Source organism: Chelonia mydas, chromosome 1, assembly GCF_015237465.2.
Source record: "Chelonia mydas isolate rCheMyd1 chromosome 1, rCheMyd1.pri.v2, whole genome shotgun sequence".
NCBI lineage: Eukaryota > Metazoa > Chordata > Testudines > Cheloniidae > Chelonia > Chelonia mydas.
The window spans coordinates 113,355,432-113,376,587 of NC_057849.1; the positions used below are offsets into that span (position 1 = coordinate 113,355,432).

At 39.0% G+C, this 21,156-nt stretch overlaps 1 protein-coding gene across 2 annotated transcripts in view; it reads right to left on the reverse strand.

Moving 5' to 3' along the window:
- The window catches only part of MRPS9 (mitochondrial ribosomal protein S9), a 46,702-nt gene that overhangs the window by 14,846 nt on the left and 10,700 nt on the right, over window positions 1-21,156 (reverse strand). For both annotated transcript variants that reach the window (XM_037897901.2, XM_043536571.1), the window contains exons 3-5: window positions 13,444-13,506; window positions 13,335-13,365; window positions 5,065-5,144 (exon numbers count right to left, since the gene is read on the reverse strand). In XM_037897901.2, the coding sequence (XP_037753829.1) occupies window positions 5,065-5,144; window positions 13,335-13,365; window positions 13,444-13,506 (174 nt within the window). The remainder of the gene's footprint in view (window positions 1-5,064; window positions 5,145-13,334; window positions 13,366-13,443; window positions 13,507-21,156) is intronic.

Genomic DNA, 21,156 nt, shown 5'->3' on the forward strand with positions numbered 1-21,156 from the left:
AAGCAACTCTTGCAGTTCAGTTAGGATCAGGGTTAAAAGGCAGTCACCTCAAGAAAAACATTCACAGAGTAGGGTTGGATGGTGTGAGGTTTACCTGAGAATAGATAGAAAATTTTTGCATCTATGGGGTAGAAGTGTCAGACAGAAGCAAGAAAGCTTAGGTTCTTCTCTGGGGCTAAATGTTTTCTTGATAGCAGGTCAGGTGACTGAGGATATCTCTACACTGCAAAGAAAAATGCATGGAACCAAGTCTCAGAGCTTGGGTCAATTGACTCACGGGGCTCAGGCTGTAGGGTTAAAAATAGCAATGTAGACATTCCTGCTTGGGCTGGAGCCCAGACTCCAAGACCCCCTCCCCTCCGCTAGATTCCAGAGCCCAGGCTGCAGCCGAAGTGGGAACATCTACACTGCTATAGCCTCACAGTCTAGGACCCAAGAGCCCAAGTCAATTGACCTGGGCTGTGAGACTCAATGCCATGGTGTTTTCTTTGCAGTGTAGACATACCTTATGAGGCTTGTCTCAATAGCACAGAGGACATGAAGAAGTGGGTTCCTATGAGTGGCTTAAGACTTCTAGAAGTGGAATGAGTAAAGTTGGCAATGCACAAGAGATTTTTGGCCATTGAAAGGTTTGACCTAGATAGAGCTTGGCAATTAGGAAAGGGGCTGGATTGGCAGCCCTTGTAAATATGTGGGAAGGCTGTTTGCTTGACTCCTGACCCGACAGCTTCTTCTCTTCTCCTGTATAGGCATACAGTACCATCTTCCTATCTGGTGAGAAAGCAGATGCACTGAGGCAGCTGGATCACCTATCTACCTCCCTTTCTATCTAATAGTCTGACTATTAGAGCACCACCAGGATTTGGAATGCCTTACTCACTTCACCCTAATGTGCACATAATTTATTGGGAAGGTTAGCAGCTAGTACTAGAATCCTATGCTAACTACAAAGACAATTGGGATGAGAGCTGCTGTAAGGAAAGAAAGGGAGGAAATACAGTTGTAAGTTTCTGTAAACTGGCCTTAGTCTGAAGCGATTTTAAATTGTAATTAAAATTGCTTTGGGTAATATGCAACAAGTGTAGAGGGAGACCTTGAATAGTCATTAGGCTCAGAAGCTCTACTAGGATGAATGGGTACAGTTCATATTTCTTTTGTTTCACTCTGCCTGTTTGTAGACTTGAAGCTCATGGTCACAACTAAAAATCTTTAAAAAAAAAAAAAAAAAGTTGTCTCTAAAGGAAACTTCAAATCTGCATTAAAAAGTAGGGTTTTCCTGAGAATTTTTGGAAATGCCAGTTCCCCTCAATGTAAGAGTTCCTATTTTCTGGAATGCTTTTATCAGAGTTACTTACTGTCTACATGAAAAAAATCTAGACTAGGGAAAAAGTGGAATGCCATAAAAAAAAGTACTTCTACAATCAGTGTACATCTTACGGTAGGAGAGGTCTTCTCATGAAATACAGGTGCCAATACGTTTCGGTTTTGCTTCCAACTTTCATTTCTCTCATGGGATGAAATTTAGGTGACAAAACTTTATGGATAGGAGTAGTTCTACTACTTCATGGGACTACTCATGCATAAAGGTAAGCACATGCATAAGACTTTGCAAGATTCAGGACTTAAGAGGGTAAGATGCAATCATGACGTTAAATGCTATTTTGCAAAATAATCATATATAATGCCAAACAATTACATCTAACAATCCTAATTTTCCCCAAATTATAGGAAACTACTGTAGAGACTCTCTCTTTTCAGAAGATTTTATTAATCACTTCAAGATGCAATAGTCAAACTCATGAATGTACACGTCTGTTGTCTTGTAAACTCAGATATTATGCAAACAAAATACCTGATTTTACAAGACACTAGGCAGCCATAAATGCTCCCATATCTAATGGAAGGATCAAATCCTTAATCTGCACTAGGATGCATTCTTTTAAGAAGGATTTATTCTTATTACTAAATAAATTGACAGGAATGAGTGAACTGGATCTTTGAAAAGTATCCTCAAAGTACAGAGCAGCTTATGAAAAAAAAAATCTAGCTGGGGGCGGGGGGGGGGGGGGGGGGGGGGAGGGGGAGAGCCACGTTTTAAAGGACTGGAGGACTCAGAACATCATGCATTAAAATTCTTTAGGTCACTTGGCTACCCTGAAAGTGAATATTTTTTTTACTTTAATTTATTATTTTTAGTTTTTTAATCAAAACACTCAATATACTTAGAATGCCCTGGGATGTAAATGATTTTCTTTGAATACAATTTTGATAAAGGTAGCATAAGGCCACAATGATGTTTCCATTCACTGAGAATTCTGGAAGAGAATAATAATCAGGACTACTACATAAGCTACAAAATTTGTCCAACAAAAAAAAGTATAAAATAGGCCACTTTGTCTTGTACATCACATTACAAAACCTGACTATATCACTTGCTAACAATACAATTTTCCATTTCGTATTCAAAGTGCAACATTTTGAATGAGATGAATAGCCACAACACATGTGAAGGGGTTAAATTCTCTCAATGTACGTTAGAGTTACATGCAACAAATCCCTTGCACATCAAGAGGTGAATAAACTGCCCCGTCCCCAAGACTAAACTATATTCAACAAGCAGAACAAAGAGAGCAATGTGAATACAAAGGATATTCAAGTTTTATAGAAGCCTTACTTAATATTCAAGTCATACATTCACATATAAGCTGCATCTTATAAGATGTAGGGTGAATGTATGTATTCACTACTTTTAACAGATGTCTAACATTTTTTATTAGCATTATCTAAACAAATGGCACTGCTGTGACTGGCTGTCTCAACTGCAATTAATAAAATCTGAGATCCCTGTCAGTAAATGCAGTTGTGACTGAAACATTTAGGCCAAATAATCATTTCTTTATCCTATTTATCACTCTTTATGTAGCAATTATTTTTTTAAAAAATCCATACAAAGTATTGTCATTCATGCAAATACTACATTAACATGCAATCTTTTCTTTCTCCCAGCTGTATGAATTACAGTTTTGGTAGTTTAAAAGAAATCAATCTATAATTCTTATAGAACATATTTAGCCTGATGAGAGATTAAAACAATGTTAAGCATTGTATACAGATTTCACCTTTTTTTGCAGCTGCTTAACTAAAAGGATGTTAAATCCTGTTTAATTAATTCTGCTTTATATAATTCTATTTAATGGACAAATTTAGAAATGTCCCAAGAACACTCAAGTACTTTAAAATACCCTACAGTAATGAAATTTGTTTGTCAAGCAGATTTCATTTGAAGAAGATTTAATCAAGTGGTATTGTAACAGGATACACACTATCCTTTGGAAGACTATTTCTTAGGCAATCTTACATACCTTTTTTTAAAAGGCTAGGAAGAGCTAAAAATAAAATTGTGCTCCTTGTAAAATTTGTAATTTCTTCATTATGATGGAATGCAACAAAACATCTTGCCCTTGGGTTGCTCTGTTTCAGCCAAAACAAATGCAAATGGCTTGTCAGATGACAGCTGTTTGATAAGGCTCCTCTACAAGACCTGCATGCTTTACTTTTTTCCGTGAAACTTGGGATGAAAGGCAGAAGGCAGGAAGAGAATTAATGTAGCATACAGTCTAAAGGCAATGCTACAACCGTGATTAAGTAGAAAAGTTAAAAGGCACAGATTTTCCACAGCCTCGCTGCGTGCAACCCATCCGTGTAACAAGTTGACAGGCCTAGCGCGTCAGCTCCATCATCCTCTCCGACAGCTAAAACGCAGCATTGCATCCCTTTTCAGAGAAAATTTGCGTCTGCACCATGAAGCGTTGTACATTATTTCTTAGCACTGCAGGGGGCTCAAGTCCATATGGAACCTTCACAAATATTACCACAGATCAAACCAGCGGCGTTTCGAGGCAGATTTGACATACCTATTTAAATGAACAGCAGGGGTCCTCGGGCTGCCTCAGGCTGTGCAGGAGAAAACCTCTGTGGAAAGCCTATGCTGCAGCTCCATTACTCAGCAAAGACACACTCTACATTTATCATTCATTTCATTTCTGCCAGGGCAAGAAGCTCATTTGCCCAAGGTCAACAAAAAACGAAAAAAGGGTTTTTTCCAAGAAATAAATGTACCTGACAGGTGGGGATTTTGTCCTTTGGGTTTGTAGAGCACAAATAAACACCAGATAATTCTCAAAAATAAAGAAAAGCTATGTACAGAATTTGATTTTTGGGAAAAGTCCAATAATGTTGTTATAACTTTTTCAAGAGTGCATAATGAGGAAAACAGAATCTGACAGGAGCATCAAATTGAAAGTATCTGACTACAAAAGTGGGTCTTTTCTGGTCTCACATAACCATGCATTAAAATACTACACATCTCTCTACAAGGCTCTTCTAGGCAGTCAAAGAATTTATGTGCTACCAATGGGCATATTTATAAAAGGGCTCTTCAGAACACACAATAAAGAAGTTGGGACTAGTAGTGTTCTATCAGATGTACCTTTTATCATAAAGGTAAATGGACAGAGATCTCATGGTCTTACAACCATACTAACCTAAGTGCACATTGTTTTTTCATGTAAACTTAATCTTCAAACATTTTAAAAAAATATAAATCTATTGAGCTACTTAATACAAATTTCCTTCACATTAAATGTCAGCACATTTCTGCAATTCTTCTCTTTAAGACGAAAAACATGTATTTTAAAAAGGACAATGAATAATCCTAAATCTGGTCATCTCTGTTGGATGGACATTCACCACCGCTAAGCGTTACTGATACTAAATTAAACTACAGTTTAAAATGAAAAATGTTCAGAATATTCAGACCTAATTCCAAACAAAACAAAAAAAAGGCAAACAAACCATTTGCTTTTAAATTAGGCAACAACTTCTCTCTAAATGAAAGAATAAATATTATGACTTAACAAAACACATTATGTTTCACCTCTAGTAGTGTTACGGTCCATTATGAAATCACTAGGTAAATTCAGAAGCTTCTGAAATGTAGTTCTGAGGTAATGTTTTACTTGGCTTAGAGTTAACATTATTTATCATAGACTATAACATACTTACATGCATTAATGAATAAAATGACTGCTTGCCAGTATAAAAGAGAAAGTGAAATGGACGGTGATCTTCTCCCCATTGGATTGCTAATGAAAAGCAAAATTAGACAAAAAAGCAATAATATACAGCAACTAGATAACTGTATTGAAATTGAAGTTATAAACCTCCTTTATAATACCAATTACCTTTTAAAATACCAGAGAGTAAAGACATTTCATGGGTATTCAACCAGTACGGAAAGCTAATATTTTAACATACCTTGTTATATCCCACCTCAATCTGCTAATATAACCAGATATTTTTAATACAGTATTCTAAATCTCTCATTACATAATGGAAGCCCTGCTGTATATCTTAAATAAAATCTCAAGGAATCTATGTAATAGCAATACAGCAAGAGGTGCCAAATTTAGACTAGACATAAATGCACACTAAAAGATAATTATAAGCTATACCATGATTATGAAAAGTGCCAGATTGACAGCTCCAGAAAATAAAGTCTTCTAGAAACAGCAGTACTATATGGGTAGCCGCTGAATAAACTTTATGACATTGCCCTGATAATATATCTCAACTATATTCCAGAGCGAACAGTGTGCAGAACACAGATATTTTTAGGCAAAACAGTTAAAACAATTTCTTCTGTCTAATCACAGGAGCCAAAACATTTATGTGATGCTTTAGCAATATAAAAATTATGAACAGATTTATAATTTAAAGGATACTTTCATCTAATAAAAATTTCCTTTATTTTAAAATTAAACTTTTCTGTCATTTTACCTCCTACAGTGACACGTCATCTGAATCTACAAATTGAATCTGAAGCAATTACCAGTGCCACTGCTGGGCAGAGAAGATGTACAGAAGATATTATAGTTAGGCTTGGAAGGATTAGATTTTTATGGGTAAATGTCGATTTCACAAACGAACAAAAATATTTTCTTCAAATTGGCAAAGTAAGGAAAATGCAGCCTCAGAACTTAGAGTTTGATTTAAAGATATTTACTTTGTATATTTTGATATGTGATATTGACAATTTGTATTTTAACTATTATAAAGCTTTAACTTTTTGACTCTGAAGGTCTACTTTCATTAAATACTTATTGTCCGACCCACCCATAATTACCTAGAATTGCAAAAATTTTAATAGATAAAAACTAAAAAAGAATGCTTAAAATCCATAATTTTGTGCAGCTGTGGAAAATCAGTCTTCTCCTGATTCAAGTGTCTTCTTAAGTAGCACAACACTATGCTAACTTTACAGAAGAGAACTAAAATGCGCAAGTAACAGGTTCAGAACTATAAGCAGCTTTAGAAAAAATATTTAGTAAAATGCATTTAGCAAATTATTTGTATTAAATTCTGCTGGTTTTAATAGTAGAAATTCAAATCTAACGTGTGTGTGTGTGTATATATATATATATGTGCTACATAGTGTTGTGCTACATATATATATATAGAGAGGGTGAAATCTTTCTAGAGTGGGAACACTCACTGACTTCAACGGAGCCAAGATTTCACTGATACCAAGTTCAAGCACTGACAATATTTATCAGTCATTTTGTGTCAAATATTCTTCAATAGGAGTACATTACTTAGTGAGTTGATTTATTTGAGGTATTAAACCCGGACACCAAAGCTATACCTGGTTTAGGAAACATATTAGATTAATTTAGTAAAGTCAAAGCCAGATTCTTGTAGACATTTGCACACATTACAAAACTTCCAAGTAATTTGGCATGCCCAGTCTATACTCAAAAGAGGCTAAGATGGGAAGCTGCAGATAAAACTGAGGTGAGTAGAAGCTTACTTAATGCTGGCCTGCAATAATAAATCCTATCTTATAAATGGAAACAGCTTTTTTGTTTTTGTTTCCCCTCTGCCCTCACCATGTACATAGAAAAAGCAGCAGGAATAGGAAACTGACATTACTTTTTTATGAATTGAAAAAGTTAATAAATCCCAACCATCTCATCGCCAATGAAGAAGAAACAGTCTGTAGAAGATCAGAGGCAGATGAAAACAAGTTCTGACAGACCTGATAAGCACAATATGCATTACAAAGAAGAGTTAAGGGAGGAAAATGGCAGAGGCACTAGTGGTAGGAAAAGACTAAGCTGGCAAAGACAGAAGGAACACTGGTAAAAACTGCCAAATTCAGACATCACATAAGCAACTGCAACTAAACCCATCAAGTGGCTTCTGTTTTCACCATGGTCAATTTCTTTTAAAACACAGTCAATGTGAGTTAGACTCAACTTTTATTAAAAGATGCAGTTATTGACCACATTTATGATAGCGTTTGTGTATTTCAGTCTGTAAAACTATGAAACTGAAGAAAAAAATAGGGTGAGAAGTAGATGTTCATGTTGCGGCCTGATACTATATTAGCTGGTAATGATATAGCTGCTCAGTGATGACTGCTCAAGGACCATTTTGAAGTACAAATTCGTATTTTTGCACTTCAAAGTTCTTAAAGACATAACTTTTAGAGAATTGAATGACTTCCTTGAAAAATGGTGATCATTACTGATAAGGCTGTTTTTGGCTATAAATACAAATACACCCCACAATCACTAGGATAAGACCAGCGTCTGAAAGAGTTCATAAGTCCTGAAAGCATATGTACTAGTAGCCTAGTGCTGACAATAGGAAATGGCCATCAGACTTTTGAATCACATTTATTATTACCATCTTGCTGCCTCTTCAATTGCAATATGATTTTAGCTTCTATTTCACAATGCACTGAAGTTAGAAATTAATGTTTTATACCATTTGAAAGCTGATGTTCCAAAATTTCAGATGATATAAAAAGTCGGTTTTTAGCTTTAAAGGTTTTCAGGACAGCAGCTGCTAATATATGAGCATTCATATAAGGGAGAAAATAAGATATTACTGAGGATCAGAACTGTGTTCTTTGGGGGACTCAGTGGTTCTGGGGATGCAGAACCTTTCCACACTACAGTGGAGTTGCATCTTACATGGGTGTTATGTTCTAAAGTCAGCGCATAAGGCGAAAATCATGCATAGTGAAAATTACCCTTGAAAATCTCTTACATCACCCATAAAGTACAGTATACTGTACATGGTTTTGTGTATACTGTACAACCCTGTACAGTAATATGTATAAATGTACAGTATATAATAAAGAGTATACATATGCAAAATATAATTACAGTATTTTTACTTACAGTATTTTTAATTACATAAAAGAGAGAAAAAGAATAAAAAAGGAAAACAGTAAACCTAACCACTCATCATTCATCCTGGATATTCTTGCTAGTCTACGACGACAATGATAATGGTGAAGTGGTTGGCTCTGGTTCAGCTCAGGAAGTTGATTGTGTAGGCTCATCTGCTCCTGGTTGTTTTTTCTTGAAAAATATGGTGATCGGCAACTGTCGCTGTTGTCTCTTGAGCTGCTCAAACATTTCTTGATACGGTCTCAAATAGTCCATAATACTATGTGTGATTTTGAGGCTTCGTTCACAGAGGGATCATATTCAGAAATTAAATCATTCAAGTGTTTTGCTGCTTGGAACACTTCAGCAAATTTTTGAAGATTCCAACTTGCTGGATCTTCCTGTTAGTCATCGTCATCTTCGTCTTCTGTAGACGATTTTATCAGTTCCTTTAACTTTTCATTAGTCAATGTTTCTCTATGGCCCTCAAATAATTCTTCAATTTCTTCATCACGGATGTCGACGAAGCCACCACCACCCACTTGCCTGGCCACCTGAATAATGCGTTTCACTTCTTTATCAATGGTCTGGATACCCTTAAAATCATTCACATATTCTTTCCATAGGTTTCACCAACATGCATTGACTGTTTCAGGCTTGACTGCATCCACCGCAAGTTTAATATAAGTGATGCAATCGGAGTGTTGGAAGTCCTTCAACACTGCCATCACATTAAGATTGGGATCAGCATCCATAGCGCTACGTATCCATGAGAACGTAAGCCTCGTGTATGTGGCCTTGAAACAGCGAATCACGCCTTGGTTGCGAGGTTGGTGGTGGTATTGGGGAGGAGAAAGACTATTTCAACGTCATTATGCGCAAACTGGAGTGCCTCAGGGTGGCCAGGAGCATTGTCTACGATCAGCAACACTTTAAATTGAAGTCCTTTCTCTTTGAGGTACTGCTTGACCTCCGGAATGAAACACTTGTAGAATCGATCCAGAAATAATGCTGCCATCACCCAAGCCTTTTTATTTGATTGCCAGAACACAGGCAGGAGATTTTTGTTCTTGCCTTTGAGGGCACAGGGATTTGCATCCCTGTAGAGCAAACCCGGCTTTATTAAATGTCCAGCCGCATTGCCACAAAACAACACAGCCACATCGTCTTTAGCTGCTTTGAAGCCAGGGGTCTATCTTTCTGATTTCGAAGTGTGAGTGTCGTTGGGCATTTTTTTTTTTTTTTTTTTTTTTCCCCAGAAGAGCCCAGTCTCGTCAGCATTAAAAACTTGTTCTGGAAGATAGCCCTTTTCTTCTGTGATTTTAATTGTTTGGGGTAGGCTTTTGCTGCCTCTTCATTGGCAGATGCAGCTTCATCAGTAGTCTGCACGTGTTTGTGATAGAAGCGGTTCCTAAAATTGTTAAGCCAACCTTGGCTGGCTTTGAATTCCTTCTCATCACAAGACTGTCCCTCTTCGGCAGGACGTTTGAACAGGGCGTAGAGGCTAAGAGCCTTTTCTTGCAACGTGTTGCCATCAATAGGCACACGTTTACGGTTCATGTCCTCCTGCCATAAGTTTAATGCTTTTTCAGTCTTCACTAAAGTCTTATCACGCACCTGGCTCATCACCTTATCAGTTACTGGAGCACTTGATGCCATGGCTTGACAAATTTCTCTCTCGAATCTTGATGACACGGATGCTAGATTCGTTGCAGCCATATTTACGCGCCACGTTGGAGACGGACAGACCATCTCTCAATAAGTCCAACACAGCCAGTTTTTCCTCCAGCGTTGGAACAGATTGCTGTTTCTTCGGTTGAGCACCAGATGAAGTAGTTAGCTTGCGTTTAGGGGCCATGTTGTACAAAAAATACAATACGTATCTTTAAACACCAGAATCACATTCAGCATGGCGAGATGCTCACACCATGAGAGGCACGCGGGAACTGAGACCGACTGAGGGAACAGCAGATTCACGTCTCCCATCTCACGCTCACTCCGGGGCATATGCTCATTGAGTAGAATGGTGGGCAGAATCGCCCGCATTACAGTATTTAAAATTGTTTTTTTCTTCTTTTTTGCCCAGCGCATATAGTTGAATTTGCGTAAGTTAAATGCGCATATGATGTGCCTCCACTGTAGTTCACTTCAAGCTTAGGACAGTAGCAACTAAAAGTTGTTGCAATGTTTGTTTAGTGTTCCATATAAAATGATTTTGGTAGTCTAAATTGTTTCCACTGAACAGATGTCCAACGAACAAAAACCGCTACTGGGAACAAGACCAAAGATTGCACAGGCAAAGAAACTGCAGAGTTGATCCTGCCAGATCAAGGGCAGATAACGGTGGAAAGCGTGCATAGTCTGCATGTTCTGTGCCCATGCTTTGGATAAAGAGATCACTTCAGTTTCCAAGGCTGTCAATCTGCTACTTTTCATAAGCACTGAGTTTACCTGAAAGTTTTGGTTTTTTTAATTATATTTTATACCAAATACTAATAAAAAAGTAATGCTTTATAGGTTGATCCAAAGCCAACTGAAGGACTCCCATGGACTTCAGTGGCTCTCGATCAGACTATGTTATTAGAAATGTTTCTCAATGGCAGAACATCTTTTCTTTAAAAAGATCATAGAATCATAGAATCATAGAATATCAGGGTTGGAAGGGACCCCAGAAGGTCATCTAGTCCAACCCCCTGCTCAAAGCAGGACCAAGTCCCAGTTATATCATCCCAGCCAGGGCTTTGTCAAGCCTGACCTTAAAAACCTGTAAGGAAGGAGATTCTACCACCTCCCTAGGTAACGCATTCCAGTGTTTCACCACCCTCTTAGTGAAAAAGTTTTTCCTAATATCCAATCTAAACCTCCCCCATTGCAACTTGAGACCATTACTCCTCGTTCTGTCATCTGCTACCATTGAGAACAGTCTAGAGCCATCCTCTTTGGAACCCCCTTTCAGGTAGTTGAAAGCAGCTATCAAATCCCCCCTCATTCTTCTCTTCTGCAGACTAAACAATCCCAGCTCCCTCAGCCTCTCCTCATAAGTCATGTGCTCTAGACCCCTAATCATTTTTGTTGCCCTTCGCTGGACTCTTTCCAATTTATCCACATCCTTCTTGTAGTGTGGGGCCCAAAACTGGACACAGTACTCCAGATGAGGCCTCACCAGTGTCGAATAGAGGGGAACGATCACGTCCCTCGATCTACTCGCTATGCCCCTACTTATACATCCCAAAATGCCATTGGCCTTCTTGGCAACAAGGGCACACTGCTGACTCATATCCAGCTTCTCGTCCACTGTCACCCCTAGGTCCTTTTCCGCAGAACTGCTGCCTAGCCATTCGGTCCCTAGTCTGTAGCGGTGCATTGGGTTCTTCCGTCCTAAGTGCAGGACCCTGCACTTATCCTTATTGAACCTCATCAGATTTCTTTTGGCCCAATCCTCCAATTTGTCTAGGTCCTTCTGTATCCTATCCCTCCCCTCCAGCGTATCTACCACTCCTCCCAGTTTAGTATCATCCGCAAATTTGCTGAGAGTGCAATCCACACCATCCTCCAGATCATTTATGAAGATATTGAACAAAACCGGCCCCAGGACCGACCCCTGGGGCACTCCACTTGACACCGGCTGCCAACTAGACATGGAGCCATTGATCACTACCCGTTGAGCCCGACAATCTAGCCAGCTTTCTACCCACCTTATAGTGCATTCATCCAGCCCATACTTCCTTAACTTGCTGACAAGAATGCTGTGGGAGACCGTGTCAAAAGCTTTGCTAAAGTCAAGAAACAATACATCCACTGCTTTCCCTTCATCCACAGAACCAGTAATCTCATCATAAAAGGCGATTAGATTAGTCAGGCATGACCTTCCCTTGGTGAATCCATGCTGACTGTTCCTGATCACTTTCCTCTCCTCTAAGTGCTTCAGGATTGATTCTTTGAGGACCTGCTCCATGATTTTTCCAGGGACTGAGGTGAGGCTGACTGGCCTGTAGTTCCCAGGATCCTCCTTCTTCCCTTTTTTAAAGATGGGCACTACATTAGCCTTTTTCCAGTCATCCGGGACTTCCCCCGTTCGCCACGAGTTTTCAAAGATAATGGCCAAGGGCTCTGCAATCACAGCCGCCAATTCCTTCAGCACTCTCGGATGCAATTCGTCCGGCCCCATGGACTTGTGCACGTCCAGCTTTTCTAAATAGTCCCTAACCACCTCTATCTCTACAGAGGGCTGGCCATCTCTTCCCCATTTTGTGATGCCCAGCGCAGCAGTCTGGGAGCTGACCTTGTTAGTGAAAACAGAGGCAAAAAAAGCATTGAGTACATTAGCTTTTTCCACATCCTCTGTCACTAGGTTGCCTCCCTCATTCAGTAAGGGGCCCACACTTTCCTTGGCTTTCTTCTTGTTGCCAACATACCTGAAGAAACCCTTCTTGTTACTCTTGACATCTCTTGCTAGCTGCAGCTCCAGGTGCGATTTGGCCCTCCTGATATCTTTCCTACATGCCCGAGCAATATTTTTATACTCTTCCCTGGTCATATGTCCAACCTTCCACTTCTTGTAAGCTTCTTTTTTATGTTTAAGATCCGCTAGGATTTCACCATTAAGCCAAGCTGGTCGCCTGATCACTGGTCCCCTGGGGTATGTCTACACGGCAATTAAAAATCCTTGGCCACAGACTTGGGCTCGTGCTATGGGGCTAACTGCAGTGTAAACATCCAGGCCTGAGCTGGAGCCCAGGCTCTGGAGGGTTCCAGAGCTCAGGCTGTAGTCCAAGTTGGAATGTCTACACTGCAATTCAACAGTGCTGCAGCCCGAGCCCAAGTCAGCTGGCACAGGCCAACCATCGGTTTCCAATTGCAATGTAGACATACCCTCACTCTAGCAGTACTTTTTGTCACTGGTGCAGGACCTCAGATCAATAAAATTTCATATTATATTTGAAAGGTTTGTGTTTTTATTACTCAGGTGCCTCATTAGCAGCTATAAAAATATTAATAAAGGAAATGTAAATGGGTTGCAGGAAAGAAAAACAACATAGAGGCTCATAATAAAAACTTTGATATAGCCTGGAAAAAATAGCTATGTACACTTACCTCTTTGTTTTGGAAAAATTTCAGTGGGATGCTATAGAAAAACAACAAAAAAAAAAGTTAGTATGCCATGCTAAAAGTACTCCGAAAATTCACTGAACATTGTTCTTACCTTCATTATAGGCCTGGCCCTTTTCTCAAATAAGCCAGAGGGAAAGAGGTAGGCAATAGCTTTCTGCAAACAAACACACAAAGATCAGATACATATTTGTTCTGTAACAACAACAAAATAATCAAATTCCTTACAGATATTTTTACTATGAGCATGCTATAAAAACCTAGACAGCACAGAGAGACAGACAAATCAACAAAAAACGGCATGTGCCTATATGATGTTCTGAGAATAAAAGCAGCTGTAAATATCTCAGGATTCTTTAGAGAGAATGAAAGAAGAAGAACCACCTAATTCTGAAGTCTGTAATCTAGTGGGTTTAGAATGAGTGAATTGTTTTCTTTACTTTAAAGATTAACTTTAAATTCAGACAGACAATTACAGGAAATACTCAGTTGCCAGGTTCAAGTAATATACAACCTCCATTTTATTTAATCTAAACACTGATTTTTAAAGAGTAATTCTCACTTATCTCCTCAAAAATACCTAATGCTGTAACTTAGAATGGATTTCACATTTCATTTATCATTTTTTAAATTTTCTTCCTGCAAATATTAGTGTTTGTGAAAGGTGCCTGCTTGACAGTTCTTGAGAATAAGTTCTCTATTTTTTCCAAAGATTACTACTCCTGGAGGAATTCTGCACCAAAAAATTAAAAATTCTGCATATTTTATTTGTCAAAATAATACAATACAATCACACCAGTTTCAATAATTTTGGTAATGTATTTCAAAATACCTGTCAGCAAGTATGTCTGTAACAATACAGACAATGAAAAAAATTCAGGAAATGTTTCTATCGAATAGATTCCTTACTAGGCACGTAAATACAGAACTTTGAGTAATTCATTTAAACTACTATACAGAAATATATTTCCTGCACCCCTCAGTGCAGGGCAAAGGCTTGGGGGAGTCAGGGTAAAGGAGGAGCTGAGGGAAAGGGAGGAGGGGAGGATCCTGGGAATGAACCTGGAGGGCTCTTGGATGTGGGTGGGAAAAATATGGAATAGGTTTTTTGAGGGGGCCAGAGAGGGATTGTTAGGGAGCCTCCCCCATGCAGACCCTGACTGACCCCAGCCTCTCCCATTTAGTCAGGTACACCTGTCCCCCTTTATCCCTGCACCCTCAGACACCCACTCCCCCCATTCCCATGTGTCCCTGCACATCCCCATCCACCTCCTCCCCCCATCCCCATGGGTTCCTCCACCTCCCTCCCCGTCCCCATGTTTCTCTGTGCCCCCACTCAGCCACCCCGATTCCCCCATGTGGCCCTGCACCCACTTCCCCAGTCCCCATGTGTGTCTGTGTCCCCTCAGTCACCCCTCTTTCCCCATCGCCATGTGGCCCAGCGCCTCCACTCCCATTCAGCTGCTGCCCCAGTCTGTCCCTCCCCAATAGCCATTAGGAACCCCAGTCTGTGACCCGCCAGCCCCATGCTGTCTGTCCCTACATATCCTGTCTCCTGACCAGGCCCCACAGGTACAGTACTGCCAGGCAGACCACCTCTTCCCTTTCTTATTGGCAGTTGGGGCTGCTCCCACCTGGGAGTGGCTGCTCTGTTTTAGTGTCACAGCAACCCCTCGTGGGCAAAAGGCGGAACTGCAGCAACTTTCTGGCAGAAGTTATTTTCTGCGGAAAAAAAATTGTGCGCGGCACATTAATTATGCGTGCACACAGTGGCGCAGAATTCCCCCACGAATAGAATACAGACAAAATGGACAGAGACAGCACAAGCTTCCCCACACTATTTTGCCACAGAGTACCAATCTGCACAGGAGATAACTATGGCTTTGCAGACCACTGAGAATCTCCATTCGACCTAGATCCAGCACTTTTTCAGGATTGTCAAGAGTGATGATTGTTGTCATGGAAATTTATATACAAAGGCTTCTGAACAACTATCACATGGGAACAACTGGTGGTCACTACAACCTAAGCTCAATTTGAACCAGCAACCTGTAGGTGAAAATCTCTATTCCAATTACTAAACCTTAAACAATGAAGTCTCCCTTTAAAAGTCTGTCAATAAGACACTTACGAGTTAGGAAACCATTAGAATGTGCATTTTTTCAAATGATGGTTTATCATCAAGATTATTGCTATATGCAGTACATGATACTTATTCTTCATCCACTCAACCAATATTTTAATGTGGTGTGTGTTCCCTGTTAATAACTAACATCATTTACTCTTGCAAACAGATTAAAGACTATAAACCATTTCTGGAATTACTGTAAGACACAGTAGCTTGTAGTAATAGTAAATCCAACCGGATGTAATTCCTATTCAGCAATTTATTACTATGGCATTTTTTTTCCAAAATGGTTGAAAAAATGTTGATTAATGAAGCAAAAATAATGTATTAGATCAGAAACCCAATTTTTCCAAATTAAAAAAAAAAAAATGTTTTGGTAAATGTGGCTCTAAATATGGCCAATTTCAGTCATGACACAAAATTAACAAAAGCATGAGCCTAGTGATTTTAGAAAGAGATACAATATATTTGTACAACAGCACTAATAACAGAACAAAATACTGCAGTAGACTTGCTTTCATTTTTAGTGGACAGAGAAGAAAAATGAAATTACAAGAATTTTAGTTAAAATCATCTCTCAAGAACTATGCTTCTTTTTTGGTTTGGTTACCTTTAGGCTATTACTTGCCGATAAACCAATCCATGTCCATGGAAAAAATTATCAGTGCTTCAACCTACTTAATATGCATGGAGTGTAAAAAGACCTAACCTATTATTTTCATTAATCCCCTACTGGTATTCCAAACAGAAATTTTGAGAATTCTGAAGCAAACAAAAGGATTAACTTGATTTTATGAAATGGTAATTTTGTTTCTCTTAGTGACTGCTGAATTCCCATTTGTTAGTCGATGGGCATTTTGTGCACACAGAGAGTAGGTGAACACCTATTTATGAACAAATGGGGATTAATTACAATGACAATAGAGAAATCTGCTGTGAGCCAACTGTGGTTAAACAAACACCTTATACTATAACATATTAAAGGAATATATTATGGACTACTGAGACTGAAAGTGTGTGTACTTAAAAGGTATCCTGTATCTTAGCTCTCAAAGATTTGATTCAACCAGTATTTATTAGTGTGACACTAAAAACCGCAATGTAAACGTGACATTCTGTCTTGCTGCAACTTCAGAGGTTTTGAAATTTGTTTTCCTTCTAATGTGAATAAAACCAATCCATGTTGCATGTTTTCATTAAAAATGGAATTAAGTCAGGGGGAAGATGTGTGTCTATCTCTATCACCTAGTAGTAGTAGTTAGGGTATTGGCCTGGGACAATGCTTGACTGAGAGCAGAATTTCTCATCACAGTTCAATCCAAATTAGACAGAGACCCAAACCTGAGTCTCCCACATCCCATGCCAGCATCCTAACCATCCAGCTACAGAATCTCTCACCCTCTCTGTAAGTTTCAAAAAACATCTTCACAAAATGTTTCAGTTTTGGTGAAACAGCATATTTTGGGGAAAATGTTCTGATCAGCTCTTGCTCTCAAATTCATATGTTATTAGTAACACAAACAGAAGGTGGACCAGCCTCTAGACCACCATGAGTAACAACTCTCTCTAAAAACTGAAACTAGAGCATTTTAGTGTAGTGCAAGAGAAGGCTTCATTAACTTAATATGGATTTCCTTCAAACTTCCAACACTGGATTTCAATGCAAGAATCCCTTCAGGAATCAGACCAAGATCTAGAAGACAATTATATTCGGTATATCCCTGAAAACATAAAAGCAAACCAATGACCTCTAAAATATTCCATTACCAAACCCGAAATAGTTGTGGTAGAGAGAGCACTGACACATGAAAGACTCCATACAGACTTTTCCAGACTGAATTGCAAAGTTTTCTTTAGGACTGGGATTCTCAAGTTGAGGGTCGTGAACAGGTATTTGGGAGTCATATCCACTCTGTCCTTCCCCTAATGCTAAATCAGAGGGGATGACTGACTGGATGGGAAGGGAAATCCAGTGGGAAGTGGAGCCCCGTATGAATAAGGCTGAGAACAGTGTCTTGAGGATAACATCAGAGTCTAGTAACAAATATGTTGAGATATCTGATACACCCCCACCACCGAACTTCAGTAGAGAGCAGGTATATATTTCACAACCCTATTAAATTTTCCTTGGGAACAGGCCTTATAATTATCCCTGGGAATAGACTACAGCTCTCTAATATGACAGATGAAGTTTCATCCCCCTCAACCACATTACTTTTCAAAATAACTGCACCCCAAGAATCCTGAAACACAACATCCCACTTCTGTCTCACAATAATTCTGTAACCCACTGCCAAAGAGACTCTAGAGAGAACTCCATATAGAGGATAACAGCCTTCTTCTGGTATGAGTTACTCTTTTAGCTCAAGTTACAGAGAGGTCTCTCTTGTGGATCTGAGTGTCCTGGGTTCAAACTGCTGATGGCCCATGTGGGAAAAAATGTGATCACATAATTAAAGAATAAATCATAATGCATATACTCAAGAGTTGCATTTAATTCTAGCATTTCTTAAAAAGAGTGCTTGAGTTGGTAACCCTATTGTTCCTTCAGCATACTTATATATGGGACCCACTTTTAAAGTTATCACTTGAGGAGGTACTGGGTACGTTTGAACATTGCTAGTGGGCTTTTCACAAGTAGGTTGTCAGTTTGAATCCACCCTAGCTCAAAAGGGACTGAAACTTGTTCTCATCATACCCAGTAGATGTTTGGTAGCCCCTCAAACCAATTACCTGCAAAAATGCAGAATAACTCAGACATGGAGCTGCACAAAGATTCTTGTCCCTTCATTTTCCCAAAGGCCAGAGAAAATCTGGCCTCAATTTTAACCTCAGATGGCCCAGTTTATTGCCATCTGATGCACATTTAATTGTATCTTCAGGCATTTAGAAATCCATTACCTTAATTCAAACTGGATTGGCAAAAAAATATTAGGTCAGACTCATAAGTCAGCAAAGGGAGAGAGGGGAGGCATTTTGTGTCTGCTGTCTTCAGGATCTTTTATAAAGCCAGTGGAGCTTCCCAGCACAGGCCAGGGAGCCCTTACACTGTCCTCCTGCTTCAATGGTCCTATGGAGATTTGTTACGGTGCAAGTCCACCCTGGCCATGTTTCCTCCTGCTCCGATTCACCCACACCTCGCCTCCATTACAGCCATGGCCTACACTGGAAGGCTTCCTGTGCTTAAACCATTTATGGAGGTGGCACAGGGCTAGCGGAGAAGCCTCCAGCAATGGGGGTATTTTCTAGGGGAGTCTTAAATCTTCCCTATGGCTTCTTTGCTACAGCACCGTTGGTACAAAAGGTCCCTAAGCACATTGAAGAATTGGACATAATGATGCTTATGCTCTACTTTTATATACATAAAGCTTTAAGCACTGAGTACTAAACCAGTTCAGCTCTGAGACTATACTTCAGGGCATAACATTTGAAACACTTCAGTAGGACCCCTGGCTCCCTAGATGATGTTACTGAATCAGCTCCCTCAGCCTGATTCCAACTTCCCTTTCCAACTCTGTTATGCTGGGAAATCTCTAGTTCTTGAACTAGACTCCAATACCAACTCCAGCTCAGACAGTTTTCAATACTACATTCTTTGAGCTATAATGTTTAATGGAATTGTTGCTCTCACTGAGTCATCAATGACTAAGAACGTTAATAATGCTGGTGTATTCCAATATCTTTTAAAAAAGAACTTCCACACAAGTTTTTTTTAGTGGAGATTTATGTGAAGTGAAAGTTTGAAGTGTTAAATAAAATCCATTTTAAAAAGTTACCAATCCCTTCAAAAAACAAAAATATCCCAGCCGTTTGGTCAAATCCAAGTGGACTTCTCTATCCAAGTGGGGATTTTGCTTAAGCAAGGAAAATCTGACTCCCTTGGGACTAGCATTTTACACAGAATAGCACTCACAGTTTTTAAGAGTTTCTTTAGGTAAAATCTGAATATCCTTTAAAAAGTGAAATGTGCTGGGTTGTTTTTAAAAACCAATCCAACTGCAACATATATTTTTCACTATTATAGGACTAAAAATGTCTTACTGCTTACCCAGAGGAGAACTTATGTGGCACACAAATAGCATATTATTGTGAGCCAGGGGTTTCTCATTTAATCAAGATGCTTTAGGCCACAAAATTCTTTGTGGGGAACAACTCTCCTAATACCCTTGTACAAAGACATTTGCAAGTGAAACTAGTTTCCTTAAAACATTTGTTTTACATTTAAACATAAGTCAGTCTGTATGTCAATTATCATTTAAGACCTATGCCCTACTCACCAAAAGATGCTTAACATTTATCTAGAGATCAAATACAAGACCTGCTCTACATTTTTTTTTTAAACTAACTCTACTGAAAGACAGCAGCTTTATATTGTGCTCAGATATCTGGAACAGCATTTAGCAAGTCCATAAAAGGAAAAATAAGAATACTAGGATATAAATAGATCACAGGGTTTAAGGTGTTTTTCTTGTATTAATCTTGCCTAGATTTTTGACTTTAAACTAGAATATTAGTGATCTGAAAGTTTGAAATGAAGGCAGACTGTTTACTATGTCTGTAAGTTAAAGGTAAATCACAAAATAAAAGGATTACAGACTCGACCAGGGAAAAAGCACCGGGTCAGGACTGCAATCTCTATTAATCAGGTATCCCAGCTGGGCAGTGGGTATGCAGCTGTTAACTTGATCAATGACTTACCTAAATGTCATCTCTACTGATTCGCTTATAAATTACCAGCAAGTGAGACTAATGTACAGGTGCTAATTTATTTAAACTGTTCACTGCAGTTCTACATAGCTTTATAAACTGCATCTGGCACCTAATGTTAGCTGTCAGTTGTACTTAGACATGCCTGTCCTAACGACTCTGTTCATTAGAAATGAGCACAAATTATGAAATATTGTGAAAAATGATACATCAAATGGAATGGGCAAAGCAAATCAATTAGAGAAACTTCATACCACATATTCACACATAGGAGAATAAAATATCCTGGTTCCAGAGCAAGGTCTATAATACCAATTAAAAAGCAATTGGTAGACTTCTGCAGTTATATATCAATTTGCTGGACTTTTCCCCCCCAGTAATTTAGTTGTAATATACAGCTTAACTTTCCATTTCTAAATAAAAGCATCAGTAAGAGGCAATTCTGCATCCAAAAATCCAGCAAGAGGATTAAAACATGGTAAACTTATTTCCCTGTAGCACCTGTTCTAAAATTCACAAGGTTTAACTTTTAATAAAATACACATAAAATGCCAATGAAAGACAATCTCATGTCTACTTTTGAAATGCACTGTACAGACTGATTAACAGTAGAAGACATGGAGGTACGTAAGCACTCATCAAAAGGAATTATTACTATTCAAAGTGTAAAGCCTTATAATTCTGCTGCCAGTGCTAAGCAGCTTTTATAACAGAAATTTAATTATGCATAGCAGACATTACGCATTCAAAGTATTTTCAACACCTGATGGTATGTGAGCAAGTTAAACATGAACGGTAGATACTCTGTAATACTAAATAAAATGCTGCGCTTTTGTTTTTTCACCTTTTCAGAAATAAAATCTGTGAACTGGTCCCATACTTGTCACGTGCACTTCAGTAAGGAAAAGTGTAATGCCGACAGACCCCGGTTGTCAGCAGGCAGCATTGAACCGGGGATCTCTGGAGCTTAGT